Raw genomic sequence first — 17,851 nt, 5'->3', positions numbered from 1 at the left:
TTTAATTAGTCCTTTCAAAATACAGAAGCAGGCGCACAAACACGAAGGGCACAACTTGGCATGTGTTTTGAATGTGATCAGTTAAATAGAGTCATACAGTGTGGAAACAGGCCCTTCGGCCCAAACACTAAAACAAATAGTAAATACCCAACAAAAAAATCATATTTATCAGTTTCATCAAATCAATTAAATTCATCTAAATTCAATTACTAGATCTAAACATCTATCCATTTCTTAAGAAAAGGCTCAAGAACTACCCTAAAGGGCCTGTCCCACCAGCATGCGACTCCATGCAGCAAGAGCGACCTAACGTGGTTGCTTGAGCCGCACGGCCTCGCGGGGCCAGTCCCACTTCGATCTCCGGAGCTGTATGGAGTTGCGCGGAGCTGGTCCCGACATCGCGTGGGGCTCCGAAAAACTGACCATGTTCAAAAATTCCGTGCGGCAACGGCTTGCCGGCCCGCAGCCGCCTCAACAGGCATTGACATACACAGCGTCTCGACGCCGTACGCACGTCTTGACGCCGTACGTCACGCGCGAACTTCCCGCGGACTTCGCTCGAACTTCACGTCACTCGCTCGACCTCAGCGCTGCCCCCGCTTCCGGTTTGGTCGCGCTTGCAGGTCGCATGCTCGTGGGGCAGGCCCTTTAAGGTACCTGCAAAATGCTTGAAATTAGTTTCGCAAGCAAGAAAATATTTTAAAATTAAGAAACCGCTGTAAGCTTGCAAAGGTGAAGAGGCAGGAACTGGAGGGAAATGTGCGTCCTGGGAAGAAATATAAGGCTAATTAAATTGGAGAGGGGTAGTATTGGTCATATCCAATTAGTTTTATAAACAATAACAATCCGCTGTTGCAGAGTCAAAATGAGTTGTTCAAGGAAATATGGGCTCCATTTTAAATAGGGCAGAATAAATCGAGCCAGCTATTAACATAAAGGAGGATCTGAAATTCATTTGAACTAAGGAGATAAGATTTCTAATTATAGATAAGCAGAGTTTGGAGAAGTCAAGAACGAAAAAAGAAACGAGAGCATTGAATAAATCCAGGTAGTTGAGGATATAGTAAAGGTGTAATGGAAGATAGCTGAAAGCATTGGCATAAGATGCTTGAGTTAGAGAATTATGTCGCAGTAGGTAGTAATGCTGTTGAGATTACCTAGACGTGGCTCAGTGCAGATGAAGGGAACAAACAATAAACAGACATTAGGATGGTTAGAAAGGAGCAGAAGGGGGTGAAAGGAAGTACAGGAAGCTCTTTTTGTTCATGATAATTCACACATTAAAGAAATTGAATATGACCTTTTGGTGAAGACATGAGGTATTGTGGATTTAATGGTCAGGATGGTAAAAGGGAAGATGCTTAAAATTTACAGCCGAGCCGCACTATATCAGTGTTTATAATTCCTCATAAAACGTTTCACCTTTCATTTCATACTTAGCTTAGTTTAGAGATACAGGGTGGAAACGGACCCTTCGGCCCACCCAGCGATTCCCGCACATTAACACTTTCTTACACACTAGGGAAAATTTACAGTTATACCAAGCCAATTAGCCGAGTGACCTCCACGTCTTTGGAGTGTGGGTCTGTTTCCGCGCTGTATCTCTAAACTAAACTAAGAACAAATGAATGAAGGATATGCAAAAACGTAACGATGGTCAAGGAAAGGCGGAGCCCACAATAATTTGAATATTAAATGAGACATAAAACAAAAACTTCCGTAAGGATATTTATAAGTTTCACACTGGGAAATAAAATGGATGCATTGATGCAATGTTAAATGGAACATTGATGCATCCTAGTAGGTTGTTAACATGTGTTAGATGCCTCTATTTAGTTAATCTGTTACAAGTGAACACATTTAGAGTTTAATGTTTAGAGATACATCATGGAAGCAGACCATTCGGCCCACCAAGTCCATGCCAACCATCGATCACCTGTTCACACTAGTTCTATATTATCTCGCTCCCCTCCATTGAATCTGTCCAAAGCAAGCGCTGTCTGCGGAGGGCGCTCAACATCGCCAAGGACTGCTCTCACCCCAACCATGGACTGTTTACCCTCCTACCATCCGAGAGGTGCTACAGGTCTCTCCGTTGCCGAACCAGCAGGTCGAGGAACAGCTTCTTTCCCGCGGCTGTCACTCTACTCAACAACGTACCTCGGTGACTGCCAATCACCACCCCCCCCCCCCCCCCCGGACACTTATTATTATTTATTCAAATCGTTTGCTATGTCGCTCTTCAAGGGAGATGCTAAATGCATTTCGTTGTCTCTGTACTGTACACTGACAATGACAATTAAAATTGAATCTGAATCTGAATCTGAATCTCATTTTCTCATCCACTCCCTACATACTAGGGGCAATTTATTGAGGCCAATTAACCTAGTAACCCACATGTCTCTGGGATGTGGGAGGAAATGTGGTGACAGGGAGAAAGTGCAAACTCCACGCCGACTGCACCGGAGGTCAGGATCAAACCCGCGGCTCTGGAGCTGTGAGGCTCTACCAGCAGCGGCCTCATGAGTTCAAATCAGACACCCTTTCATATTGTGCACAAACTTCAACATTTTACAATAGAAGACTGTGTAAATTAAACCGTTTTCTACATTTATCAGGCATAACAAATCTCAGCGGAAAGAGCAGCAAAAAATTACGTTGTAAGAAATTAAACAATACTCTCCCACACCGGAAATAGTTAATGTGCAGAAATATTGCCTTACCAGCATCAGAATAAGTCTAACGAAAATAGGTAGATCCACCACTGGATGTGAAATATTTTCCTTTCTTCAATTGCAGATGAAATGAGCAAGATACCTATCCAGAATGATCACATTTCAACATCCATTTATGGTTCCTATTTGGACAATTAAGCTTTTGTTTTACTGGAATATTATGAACTTGATTCTTCAATTATTGATCATTGCATTAAGAAAACATTTTGCATTAGTCTGAAGAAGGGTCTCGACCCGAAACATCACCCTGTCCTCTCTCCAGAGATGTTGCCTGTCCCGCTGAGTTGCTCCAGCATTTTGTGTCTATCTGCCTCTTTATGAATCTATATTCACACTTTGTTGATGCACGTAACTTACTTCAAAGTAATTTTCCTGGTCTACTTTTCCTGTTTCCCTCCAAGCTGCTTCTCTCATCTCTCAATACATTCTCTCAACTCTCTGACTTTTGATGCTGTGAATCCACCCTGTGGCTTTTACTTACTTTCCTCATTGCATGGATGTCTGTTCTTCAATGACCAACCCTTGTTAACAAATAATGCTGTAAAGACAAGTGAACATAAGACAACTGCATGCCCCATGACACTGCTCAACAGAAGTGGAAGAAGTTTATCTAATGTCAAAAGTGAACAGTATTCCCATTCAACATTGCTTAAAGCCCATTGTGTAGATTTCTTTTGATATACAGTGTGGAAACAGGGCCCTTTGGTCCACCGGGTCTGCACCGACCAGCACTCACCCGTACACTGGCTCTATCCTGCACACTAGGGACAATTTTACACAAGTCAATTAACCTATCAACCTGTACGTCTTTGGAATGTGAGAGGAAACCGGAGCACCTGGAGAAAACACTCACGGTCACGGGGAGAACGTACAAACTCCGCACAGACAGCACCAGTAGTCAGGATCGAACCCGGATCTCATAGACAATAGGTGCCGGAGGAGGCCATTTGACCCTTCGAGCCAGCACCGCCGTTCATTGTGATTATGGTTGATCATCCACAATCAGTGGGGTCGAGGAAAGGCCATTCACCTCGCAGTCCTGTTTTCACCAATCTTTCCACCACCACGTACAAGAAGCACAAGAAGTGCAAGACAGACACCATTGTGCAGATGCCCAGACGTGTGTGAACTTCTAAACTTGTGTGTGGACTCGATAAGAAGAAGAAGAAGAATATCCACAATCAGTAACCCGTGCCTGCCTTCTCCCCATATCCGTTGATTCCGCTAATCCCTCAAGCTCTATCTAACTCTCTCAGGTGCTTTCAGGCAGCAACTCTACCACTGCGCCACCGATTTTTATTCAAAGCAAAATCTTAATCAGAATCAGAAAATCCTGGAACAACACAGCAACACAACAAGGGCAGCATCAATGGAGTATGGTGTACAAATTATAGAGTTAATTGGTGGGAGGTTTCATTTACTAGATAAAGCAATAGAACTAACATAATAGAGAAGTACAGAGGAGATTTACTAGAATGTTGCCTGGGTTTCAGCAACTAAGTTACAGAGAAAGGTTGAACAAGTTAGGGCTTTATTCTTTGGAGCGCAGAAGGTTAAGGGGGGACTTGATAGAGGTTTTTAAAATGATGAGAGGGATAGACAGAGTTGACGTGGAAAAGCTTTTCCCACTGAGAGTAGGGAAGATTCAAACAAGGGGACATGACATGAGAATTAAGGGACTGAAGTTTAGGGGGTAACATGATATTTACTCAGAGAGTGGTAGCATAATGGGAGTAGACAAATATTTCTCGCGTGCGGCACGGATTAGAAGGGTCGAGATGGTGCCGATGGGGAGGCACGGCTTGGAACTAAACATGCAAAAAATATATAACCAATTTATTGAGAGAAAAGAATCAAAATCAAAAGAACTTCTCAACATGACAATAAGCTTAGCCAACTGGAGGAAGGTGATGTGTAGGGAGGAACTGCAGATGCCGAAGATAGACACAAAGAGCTGGAGTAACTCAACGGGTCAGACAGCATCTCCGGTGAGGAATCTGATGAAGTATTTCGACCTGAAATGTCACCTATTCCTTGTCTCCAGAGATGCAGTCTGACCTGCTAAGTCACTCCAAATTTTTGTATCTATCACCGGTTTAAGCCAGCATCTGAAGCTCCCGCATTTACACATCTGAATAGTTATCACTTATATAGATCCTGACAACATCAATAGCGTTATTATGACCCGCTGAGCTACCCGAGCCTTTTGGGTCTATGTTTGGAGGGGGGGTGATGGTGGATAAGGATTACTTTGATCTTCATTCAAAGCCCCCCAGCCAGACCTGGAGGCAGCTGGAGGGGTTGGACATCCACTGTGAAAATGAGAAATTTAGTTCCCATGAAACAAACTATTGAAAGCAGAGGGTAGTGATTATTCATTCATAAATGGCATGCTGGTTCCCATGTTAGGCTACTCTAGATCAGATCGCAAGACATCGGAGCAGAAATAGGCCATTCAGCCCATCGATCTGACCAGCGATCGTCCGTACACTAGCACTATCCTACACACTAGAGACAATTTACTATAGCCAATTAACCCACAAACCTGTACGTCTTTGAGTGTGGGAGGAGAAACTGGAGCACCGGAACAAATCCCACACAGTCACAGGGAGAACGTAAAACTCCGTACAGACAGCACCCGTGGTTATAATCAAACCCGGGTGCCTGGTGCTGTAAGGCAGCAGCTCTACTGCTACACCACTGTCCCACCCTAAAAGTTTAGCGCATTTTTGCTTTCGCCATAATCGAAAGAACATAAAGACTGTGAAAGATTGGGGCAAGTTCGAAGCAAGTGACACAGTGGTAGAGCTACTGCCTTACAGCGCCAGAGACCCGGGTTCAATCCTGGCCTTGGGTGCTGTCTGTACGAAGCTTGTACGTTCTCCCTGTGACTTGCATGGGTTTTCTCTGAGATCTTCGGATACATCCCACACTCCAAAGACGTACAGGTTTGTTGAAAAATTGGCTCGGTATGAATGTTAAATTGGCCCTAGGGTAGTGTTAATGTGTAAATTGTAGGGTAGTGTTAATGTGCGGGAATTGCTGGTCAGTGCGGACTCGGCGGGCCTGTTTCTGCGCTACATCTCTAAACAGTGGCATTGTCATTAAGCAAGTGTTGTTACAATGCTACTGCATCCCTGCCCCTCTAATACATGTGTGGAAGGATCTTTGAGCCCAGATTGCTCTGATCAGCACTCTCAGTAAACATCATTACATCAAAGACTCAATGTCATGCCCCTGCTTGAGAATGAGTGACGAAGAATATAAAGTAGAACTGCTGAAAGATCACCAATTTAAGACTGCTGATAGACTTTTATTAGGACACGCTGGTTTGATTAGTAGGAAGGAACTGCAGATACTGGTTTACACCAAAGATAGACACAAAATGCTGGTGTAACTCAACGGGACAGGCAGCATCTCTGGTATAACAGGAATGGGTGACATTTCAGGTCGAGACCCTTCTTCAGACTGAGAGTCAGGGGAGAAGGAAACGAGAGATATGGAAGGGCAAGGTGTGAAAACGAGGGATCAAAGGAGACGAGGATAAAGAAAATTGTCGATTGGATCATTATTAGCTAGGAGAAGGTGACAAGGAAGCATACAGGTATTAAATTTTGTCAGTGGGATAGTCAGACTGGCCAGAGAACTGGGAAGGGGGATGAAGAGAGAGGGCAAGCAAGATATGGAAAGGTACGGTCTGAAAACGAAAGATTAAAGAGGACGAAGATCAAGGAAAATGTAGAATAGATCCTTGTTAGCTCGAGGAAGGTGACAGTCCAAGCAAGGGTTAATCGTCTGAAAGGATATTGGCAATTTTCACATCAAAGTGCCATGCAGATAGCTTGATCGCTATATTTTAAAATAAGTACAATATACCTATTCAGTCTTTCGGTGAAGACAAATCAATGATTGCCCATGTCAATTTGTGAGCTCGAAGTTGGCCTGCTAAGTTTGATTTATCCTGTCAATAATGTTAAGTGAAAGTGACTGAAGAGAAATTGACCAAAAGCTACCTTGATCAGTCTAATTATAACTCACGGTTCTGTCACACACTAGGAATTTCTGAGTGCTTCATTGATTAAACATGAAGATTATTCAAAGCAATGTTCTTCGTTTCTGCTGAGGATTTTGAGCGCACAGTTGAAAACCATCAAGACGTAAGGCGAGTTAGTGGAAGCAAATAATACAATAAGCAGTCACGAGGGAGATGAAAATGTATTTCAGGAATATTTTTATGATTTACAGTAAGACCACATTACAAAGTGATGGAAGCAAATTATCATTAATTTAACAGTTAATTTAATATTCGATTGAAGGAAATAGTAGGTGCAGAGAACAACTTTTAGGGTAAGTTCTTCACTCGCTCAGAGGGTGATGGGTGTATGGAACTAGCTGCCAGAGGAGGTGGCTGAGGCAGGTATTCTAACAAGATTTAAAAGACATTTAACAGGTAGATGGTTATGAAAGGTTTAGAGGAATACAGGCCAAACATAGACAAATGGAGCTAGCTTAGATGGGGCATCTTGGTTAAGGTTTAAGTTGATGTTTATTATTATCACATGTAACTCGGTACTGTGAAGAGCTTAGCTTTGCGTGCTATCCAAATAGATTAGATATACCGTACATAAATGCAATCAAGTCAAAACCAAGTACAATGGATAGTGCAAAGTGGAATATCCAGACTGCAGAATGTTGTTCTCAGCATTGTAGTGCATCAGTTCCATAGACAAACTCCAATGTCCACAATTGGGTAGAAGTGAATAGGACAGCACCCTAGCTTATGGAAGGACCATTCAGAAGCCTGGTACCCCACTAGTCACTGCCCGCCATTGTGAAAAGGACCCGTTTACTCCTACTCTTTGCTTCCTGTTTGCTAGCCAGTTCTCTATCCACATCAATACTGAACCCCCAATGCCGTGTGCTTTTGCATAAACTTGCTTTAAGAGTCCCGTAACTGTAGAAGGATAGGTATTCTGGCCCTAAAGGGGGAATACTGTATATTTTCCTACATTAAAAGTACCTTGCAAATATACAGGATTGATTCACGGCACGAGGAACTGACCTACAAAAAATGATTGAAGCTTGGGTTGTACACATTTTTTTTTAGGAGAATGCTATTCAGAGATAAACATACTTGGAAAAGGGCTGACAGAATAGATGATGAAAGGCTGTTACCTCTCAGTGGAATATAGCGCATATTCTGGATAAGACATTCAGGACGGAGATGAGAAACTTGTTTATGCGTCAGGCTGTAAACCTTTGAAATTCATCACCTCAGAAGGCCAAGGATGTTCAGATGTTGAGCACATTGATGTCAAGTTGAGTTCAATAGATTTTTGTTGACATGAAGGGAAGCAGGGATCATGGTAATCAGACAGCGAAGCAGACTTTGAAACTCGGGATCAGCGTAAGTTTATTGAATGTGGCACAGAGTTGGCGTGGCCCAATACTGTCTCCATTTTCAATGTATGAACGTATAATTAAAAAAGGTACTTCTCTAATTCTGGTCAGGGAGATTTCTTTAACCTGGTATGCTGCTCAGACAGTCTGAGTACATCGCAGCTACAAAAAGATTGAGCTCACAAATGATAGCTCTTTGCATGAGAAAATGTGGGAAGAGATAGTTCAATATTTGTGGGTGGCGAGCATTAGGCACTGTCACTTTACCACTGACGGCATGTATATTGTTGGCCCGCAATATAAACCTTCATCATAGCAAAGTTAGTATCCATTAATCAGTCACTTGTGTGCATTACATAAGGAGCAAATCACGTGGACAATATGCCGAGCATGAACGACTTTGTGTTACAGCTTTGTCTTGAATGTTTTTACACACCTGGGTGAGAAATAAGATTATAATTTCGTCATTGCATTCTGAGAAGGCGGTTTATTCACAAGAATTTTCTCCACATTTTATAATACAACTTTCAAATACATTTCTAAATTTGAGTTAGGAAATAAAGCAGTATTTAGTATGGAGCAGTATTTCGTCTGGCATGGCGGCGCAGCAGTAGAGTTGCTGCCTTACAGCGCCAGAGTCCTAGGTTCCATCCTGACTATGGGTGCTGTCTGTACTGAGTTTGTACATTCTCCGAGATCTTCGGTTTCCTCCCACACTCCAAAGACTTGCAGGTTTGTAGGTTAATTGGCTTGGGAAAATTGTTAATTGTCCCTAATGTAGGATGGCGTTGGTGCACGAGGATTGCTGGTCGGTGTGGACTTGGTGGGCCAAAGGGGGACTCGGTGAGCCAAAGGGGGACTCAGTGGGCCAAAGGGCCTGTTTCCGCTCTGTATCTCTAAACTAAACTAAATTTCAACGGGTCAGAGAGCATGTTGCTTTACCCGTTGTGTTCCTCCAGCATTTTGTGTGTAGCTCAAGATTCCAGCATCTGTAGTTTCTTGTGTGCACTGTATTTAATATTTGCATTTGAGATTACATAGAATAGTATGGCGCCATGACAGGCCCTTCAGTCCATATTGTCTGTAACAAACATGATGCTGAATTAAATTAATTTCTTCTGTCCACAGATGATCCATGTCCCCCCATTCCCTGCAGATTCAATTCCCCATTTAAACACTATAAAGTAAATGCCACAATTGTGTCTGCTCCCACCACCATCCCCGCCAGTGCATTCCAGGCACCCACCACTCAGTGTAAAATAAACTTGCCTTGCACTTCATCTCTTTTAAACTTTCTAACCTCTCACCTAAAAAGCTAAGCCATTTAGCATTTTACATTTCCACACCGGGAGAAGGATTGTCTGCCCCTTTAGTACCATGCCATAATTGTATAAACTTCTATCAGGTCTCCCTCCAAAGAAGAGTCCATGTTTGTCCAACCTCTCCTTGTAACTAATACCCTCGAATCCGGAGACCATCCTGGTAAACATCTGCATCCACTCCAAAGTCCCCACACCCTCCTTGTCATGGGGCGACCAGAATTATACACCGTATGGCAAATGCAGCCTAACAAAAGTTTTATCAAGCTGATTTCCTGACTCTTCTCGATGATAAAGACAAGCACATTACATGCCTTCTTTTTTATATTACTTTAATCTATTTTATATTTATTTTAAGGGAGTTATAGACTTGGATCCCCAGATTCCACTGCACCTTAGTTTTGCCATTAACTGCATATTTTCCACTTACATTTGACCTCTCAAAGTGCAACACTTTCACTTGGCCTGGATTTACTTAATCAATTTGATTGTGTGTGAACACAAGAATGTTGCTTAAACTTTAAACATCCATTTTCAATTTCTGTTTGTGTATCACAATTTTTTTTTAATTTGACTCAAAAGGGGGAAAAAAGTAGCTTAGAACAATCGACTTGTTTTGTTAGAACAGTGCTGTTTTCTATCTTTACTTAGTCCAACGATCACTAGCACTATCTTACACACTAGGAACCAATTACAATTTACAGAAGCCAATTAACCTACAAACCTGTAAGTCTTAGAATGTCGGAGGAAACCGGAGCACCCGGAGAAAAACCGTGCAGTTACAGGGTGAATGTACGAAGTCCATATATGCTCTGGGACTTTGTGGTTTGATCAAAGTTGAACGTCTTGTCCCACCTGTGTTCAAGAAGGAACTGCAGATGCTGGAAGATCGAAGGTACACAAAATTGCTGGAGAAACTCAGCGGGTGCAGCAGCATCTATGGAGCGAAGGAAATAGGCGACGTTTCGGGCCGAAACCCTTCTTCAGACTGACGGGGGGTGGGGGGGAGGGAAGGAAGGAAAAGGGGAGGAGGAGGAGCCCGAGGGTGGGCGGATAGGAGGGTGGGAGGAGACAGCTAGAGGGTTAAGGAAGGGGAGGCGACAGCAAGGGCTAGCAAAATTGGGAGAATTCAATGTTAATGCCATCTGGACGCAAGGTCCCACCTGTTTGATGAGTTATTGCAGAAGCAAACTGGGCCAAGGCTGATCAGGCAGCAGAGGAATTTAAGAAAGCTGTTAGGAACACTATTTTCCTAACCGCATGGTACAGTCATGAGCTTTTGCCTTTGCTTCAGGAAATATTCCACACTAAAGAAATGTGGTAACTAAAGCCGTCAGAAACACAATGAATGGAAATCATCCCATCAAGTTTTCCACGATGCAGGGAATAGAGGAATATGGATAGGTTACCGAAAAGCTTTGTTTGCATGCTATCCAAACAGATCAAATTATGGTGATATATTTCCACCTGTACGATAGCAGCCTCGCCAACAGTCTGTCTCATCCTTTTCTTCATTTATTGTTTTTAGTCTGTGGTTAAATATATGTTTTAGTATTATTTGTTTTGTATTACGTTGGGGAAACTTTTTTAAATCTCTTTCCTCGACGGATATGCGACTTTTTCCGTACCGTTTCTCCGACAGCACTGCGGTCTAACATCGTGGAGCTGGCGATCCCTTTGCTGGGGATCGACTTCGGGAACTCCAACCGTGGGTGCCTACGGACTTAACATCGTGGAGCTGGCGATCCCTTTGCTGGGGATCGACTTCGGGAACTCCTACCGTGGGTGCCTACGGACTTAACATCGTGGAGCTTGCGATCCCTTTGTCAGGGATCGACTTCGACCGCCCCGATTGCGGGAGTTTCGATCGCCCCGACGCAGGAGCTTCGATCACCGGCTGCGGGAGCATGGATCACCCCGACTGCAGATAGTTCGACTGCCCCGACCGCAGGAGAAAAGGAGGGAAGATAATACGTTATTGCTTTCCATCACAGTGCACTGCGGTGAATGTTTATGTTAATTTTTATGTAGTTGTGTGTCTTGTTGCTTTTTTGGTATGACTGTATGGCATATTAAATTCCTTGTACATTTTTACATACTTGGCAAATAAATTAATTACAATTACAATAAATTAATTACAATTACAACAATCAGGTCAGACTCAAGTACAATAGAGCAAAGGGGATGATACAGTGTGCAGAATATAGTTCTCAGCATTGTAGTGCATTAGTTCCATTGGCAAAGTCCAATGCCTTTAATGGGGTAGAGGTGAATCGGACAGTACCCTAGCTTATGGAAGAAACGTTCAGAAACCTGATAAGAGGGGAAGAAGCTGTTGCAGAGCCTGGAGGTGCACGCGTTCAAGCTTCTGAACCTTCTGCCGGACAGGCGGAGTGAGTAGGAATGACCAGGGTGAGACATGTCTTTGATTATGTTGACATCTTTTCTGAGGCAGCATGAAGTGTAGGCGGGTAGAAGGCCTGTTCCTGTGCTGTACTGTTCTATGTTTTATGTAGTACAATTAAATGATTAATCATTACCACTTAACCATTGGTGTCCTTACTACTTCAGATTAAAATAAAGACACTGTCTGATGTAAATAATGCTTGATCTTAATTGCAGATTAAGCAATCAAGATCAAGCCTGTACACAGCTATTTCAGAATTATTTTCATGTGACTTTTATTTATTTACATCAATAACATTAAATGCGAGAGATGACAAATTGAAGACGTGTTGTTTACAGAAAGTTTATTAATAATTCCATTTCTGCCAAATATACAGCTATGTAATTTATCTAAATATCTTTTCATCATATTAAATTACAAAATTAAGCAATCTTTCAGTTAGTACTTTTGATTCCTCTGTAAAATAGCACCCATTACATATCAGCAATTACCCCTGCATTCCATATGTAGCAAAACAAGTTATGAATATCTCACAATCAAAACAAAGGTATTATATCAGAAGATAGATTAGTCAGACTGAGACATTATGTATGATTGATTATAAATAACCACAGTAAATAAATGTGCATTTGCTGCTTTTCTGATACTTTCGGAATCATTCCAGCATCATTTCCCCATAATACTAAAGTGTCTGAGTGCACAGTTACTAACAAAAGGGGGACATTATTATCACTTGTTGGCCCAAATCAGCTGCAGGTTAAATTATACTTTATCTGAGATTGAGGGAACATCTTCATTCTCCTGTTAAAAGTCACATTTATCTAAACATTGAGGCAAGGGATTTTATTTTAACCAAATGCATGAGAAATTATGACTGATGACTTTTGCAAAAAAAAAAGTATTAAATTTGTTTGAATGGTTTAAAATGTGTGCAGTAACTGATCTTACTAACAATGAATTGTATGCACATTATCCTGTGTTCAAATTTAATGTCCAGTCTCGATAGGTCAAGAAGAAACGTTATGTACATTTCATAAGACAATAGATTCCTCATTTCACTGGGACTGGAGTGGAGAGAGGGTGCCGCGTACAACTTTGTTTTTAAACCCACAGATCCCATCAAGGCTGAACACCAAACCCAGTGTTTGAATTAAAAGCAATTTAAGTTAACAACCTTCTTTCACGATGCACTGCACAAGGTTACCATTTGCAAAAAGGTGAGTGGAAATAAAACTCGAGTCTGTGTGTACTGTTCTCTATTTGTTGCCAGGTTTCAGTACATACAACAAGTGTGCATGAATAAAGGAAATAGTAACCCATCTTCACCTCCGTTCTCTTGCTATATAATGAAAAGTGAAGGCAGTTTCAGTGTAAAGTCTGCCACTGTGGGAAAAGTCACATTTGTATTCAATATTGGTTTAAATAAAAGTACATAAAACAGTACAATAAGCAATCAGTAATTTTAACAGGAACTAATTTAATCAAGGTTGCCTGTGAGAATTTGACATCATAATTTTGAGTTTATTTCACCAAAAGACAAGAAATTTGAAGATATTTTAAATATGAAATTCCAAATATTCTGTGATGTAGCTAGTCCAAATATGCCACAAAACCTACATTTTACATATATTTGCATTAAGTACTTTTCATCTTTCTAAATACAGCAATTTTAATAGGTCAAATATACATACAATATCCTTTAAAAAAAATAAATTTGAACAAACATTTCATTATTGTAATTTCTTAGCAACTCTATCTTGAAAGAAAACTGAATAACTCCATTTTGTTCTCTGCAATATCGGTGACACTGAAGGAATGCCTCACAGGACATTGTGAGAGTGCTGATTCTATGAGCTGCGAGGTCTATGCCCAGTATAGCTCTCCAGCTATTTTGTCAACCAAAGCTACGAATACAAGAATGTCACTTGCAGAATGTCTGGCACAGTGAAAACCATTTATGAGAATGTTGTGACCACACTATTCAGATATGTTTAATGTCTTCTGCAACAGTGGCAAAAGGCAAACTAGCCTTAACTGTTTTGCTCACTGCAAGATAATTTCCATGGAGTGTGTTCAACTGTTTTTTTACACAAACTTTTGATCTGGGGATTTATAAAAATGAGCTCAACGATGCCAAATGGAAGAAAATCTTTTTTTTTTTCAGAGCTGCGTGCTAGTAAATGTAGATTGAAAATCTGATAAGATGCCGCAAATTCCTTTTTTATTTAATAATCGTCTATGTAAAAGTAATATGGGTTACCAAATCCCCATTCATTTAAAATATATCATGCCCAGCAGAGAAGTAAAATTTCAGTAGTTGGTGGAATTTTTGTAAATAATTTTACTTAATTTAGAAGTCGCATTCCGTGCTTGGTTCCAATAAATTTTATAGCCCAAAGCACAAGGGCTTAAAATAAACAACTTAATCCAAGATAGTGTGAGAATGTTTACTAGCACTTGATTACACATTTCCTAAGCTTCCTAAACTTGCGTTGAACTTGACCCTGAAGAGCAAAACACAAAGAATTACAGTGATACTACTTGCATAATAAACCAATATGAGATGATAAAAAACATTATTTTAAATCCTTTAATGAATGGAATATGTTCCTAAAGTAAAGGAGTGTAACAAAAAGACCGACTCCACCAGTCAACACTAGTGTTGGCTCAATAAAGCCTTTCTCCAGCCACCTATTTCCTTGATAACGTTAATTTAATCAACTGTAGATTTATTGAGACTCATAATCCTGAATCATTATACACTGAATTTAAGCATTTTATATTATGCATTGATCTGAGGTCAGCAAATTATCAATTTTTAAAAACAGAGTCAACTAAATCAGGGAAATGACCTTTAAACAGAATTGAAAGGACAATTAAAACAGCTTTTGTTATTTAAAAAAAAAATGCCCAAGCTTATTCATCAGGTTTCCCTAAAGGATCAATCCAAAGGTGAGATCTTCATAATTCACCAGCCCGTGATCAAGCTTACAGCTTGCTAAAGTTCCAAATCCAGGCCACAACTGGTGAATGAATTGGCTGGGGAATAGTAGGAAGTTGGGGGGTGTGGGGGTAGGGAGGAAATAAAATTAATTAAAAACCTCACTAAAATCAGTAGAGAAGCAAGAGAAGAGTAATTAAGCAAGAAAAGTAACGTAAAACTCGATGATATTCCCAATATAGTATTAAGTAGCAGCATTCCTTGTACTTAATTGTTTGGAGAAAGAACTATTTGAAATTATGTTCTTTTTTTAAACCTCGAAACTCAGGCCGTTTCAATTTTCTCACATACCACCCACCACTCAATTTGGACGTCCATTTGTTGTTGAGAGGAGTGTACGACTCCAAGAGTGTCTTGTTCTACCTCAGGTTAGAAAATAACTGAATAATGCGAATTATTTGATTTTTAAGACTAAAAAAAGCTAAGTATTCGTTATTTTTGAAGCCTGGATAAATCGTCAAAAGTTCAAAAAGGATGTAGTATGCTGCATAAGAAATGTACAGCTGAATTATGTAAACCTCTTTACCAAACATACAAAAAAGCATAGTTTACAATAAAAAATATTTCAGAAATAACTTTGTTTTTAGAAAAAGCATTATTTGGTAAATACATTTAAATGACTAACATAATCTCCACATGCATTATTCACCTGTATCACATTTCACTCCACTGCCACATGTAATGTCACAACATTCACCCCGTGAACCCTGGCAAAGCGATAACAATTAAAATGATTAAAAAGCTTTAAAAATACATTGATAGTATATGGGTCTGTGCAAATGTAAACAGTAAATGAAAGGAACCCAATGTTTCAATATCTAGTGCATTTTTTTTTAAATTGCAAAAAAAGGTTGCATTTTAGTGCCCGTGTGTTATTCTGAAATACATTTCTTGACTAGTGCCAAGAATTTGGCTATTTTTTGATTGATAAAGACTAAACCAATAGTTCCCACCACCCATTTGTAGAGATTGAAATGAAGCAGGCCATATAACTAGTATGGACAAAGGCTCTCTCACTGGAATCACAAGTCAGTTAAGGGCACGTAAATAGTTTATGCAAGTGCAGTTGTTTGTTCACCGAAAGACATGTCAAAGTGACTATTAGTTATTGACCCCGCAGTTAGTGTTTATGGAATGAGAGTTCTTAGACGCAAGGTTGGCCCAACACAACAACAACAACACACAAATGTGCCAGTTTAATAAAGGTAAACCCCGACGCACTTTAGCCCAGAGGCTAACGAGAGGAAACTTGGTAAACTGAGTGTTCAAAAGATAACTTTGGAAATAATTCACTGGTTATAGCACTTTTAATACATTGCAAATGGGACGTGAAGATGTCAAAGTATGCTCATTTTGAAGGGTAGCAAGCATTGGGACAAAGGATTCCTAAAACTGATTAAAATTTTGGTGGAGATTTTTTTAAGTTACATGTTGAACTTCAATAGAAGGCCTGCAGAATGATGGATGCAACTCAAAGTATTCTGTCTCCAACTCCCCCATCTTAGCTTCTGGACTATAGATAGACTTAAAAGAAAATGAAAGCAGTTTAAAATATATCTGCTTAACATGCATGTGTTGCTCGATCCAGCAGAAAATCATAGCCAACGGGTATCCAGGTGACTCACTGGTGATATTTTGCATTCGCTTTCATTACATTCATAAATTAACAAGCCATTGCAATACTCCATGGATTTCAGCTAAATGCATCAGTCAATTGACAATTTTCTATTAAACATTTTATACGAATTGCAAGAATTTAACTGTAAAAAAAGACTAGTAAAATACACATCTCCAGAAAAGTGGCAGCAACATCCCCAAAACAATCGTAAGTCTGACTAACCTGATCTTCACTGAAGATAGAATTATTCCATAGGCACAAAAAGTTCCGTGTCTAGGATTGGCAGGCAGTTGGTTACATATCTGAAAAACCAATTACCATCACTGAAGTCTGTGGGTTTGTTACAAACAGCGGGAACTCATACATTTCCTTGTCAGTAGTTACTAGGCTTTGAGCTGCCCTCTGCAGGTTCTGGACCTGTTTCAGCGGCTGTCAATGATGAGTTGGTAAATTTTCCTGAGCTATTATAAACATCAAATCAATCACAAGAAGTACTGCACAGTGAAAAGAGCATACAGTACACCTGGAATCACATTATAAACACAAAATGATGGATCAGAACCTGTGCAGAAATCAATATAATTCCCCCACATTTATTTCCTTGCCTACAATCCACCCACTAAAAATTAAAAAATTAATCATCCAGCATATTTTGTAACACACTGATTAAGTGTTTCAGCCCATATATATACTCCTCGTCTTTTGTGTTGCTAGGAAACACATGTGCAAAGTCTATCATTCTTACAACGACCTCTGGAGGCTCCGGAAGCATGCTGGATGTATGAATGAAATCTTTCTCCAATTGTTTTATTTCATTGCCATTTGGCTGACCAGCTGAAATGAGGGTTAAGCATTTGCAAATGCCATGGTCTTGTTCTGCATTCTTCAGCTGCAGTGGGACCACACTTTGATGCGCCCGGAAGCAGCCCTTCCTGTGAAGTGCATACATGTTGGAGAGGCTCTGACCGACTGTGGCTTCCACCATTCCATTCTCAGTCGAGCCCATCATGTGGATGTTGTTGTTGTATTCCATTAATTCTCCAGTCCGCCTCATGCCCTTTGGTGCTGCTGGTTTGAGGGGACCACGACTGTCACCTGTCGCTGTCAGCTCAGATGATCCTTCGTAAACAAACAGTAAGGAGCTTGCATAGAAACAGAGGTTGCTTTGCCGCTCAAACCAATGCAATATATTTTCAATCTCTTGAATACTTGCAGCCACAGCATCCTTCCTCAAGTAGCTTCCGTTGTGGAAGAATTTAGACAGACCTAGAAAAAGACAGGCAAAACATAATCCTTGAGTAAAACACTGAATATCCACATCAAAATCTACCTCAAATAATACTTGAATTGAAAATTAAAGGGGCGGCGCAG

At 40.6% G+C, this 17,851-nt stretch overlaps 1 protein-coding gene across 1 annotated transcript in view; it reads right to left on the bottom strand.

The window, feature by feature from the left end:
* Nucleotides 1–12,189: 12,189 nt before the first annotated feature.
* The window catches only part of ipmkb (inositol polyphosphate multikinase b), an 87,466-nt gene continuing 81,804 nt past the window's right edge, over nucleotides 12,190–17,851 (bottom strand). The window contains exon 6 of the mRNA XM_055647245.1: nucleotides 12,190–17,746. Within this exon, the coding sequence (XP_055503220.1) occupies nucleotides 17,115–17,746 (632 nt within the window). The 3' untranslated portion in view covers nucleotides 12,190–17,114. The remainder of the gene's footprint in view (nucleotides 17,747–17,851) is intronic.

This window comes from Leucoraja erinacea, chromosome 15 (assembly GCF_028641065.1).
Source record: "Leucoraja erinacea ecotype New England chromosome 15, Leri_hhj_1, whole genome shotgun sequence".
NCBI classification, from domain to species: domain Eukaryota; kingdom Metazoa; phylum Chordata; class Chondrichthyes; order Rajiformes; family Rajidae; genus Leucoraja; species Leucoraja erinaceus.
This window is presented reverse-complemented; position numbering and strand designations above follow the sequence as displayed.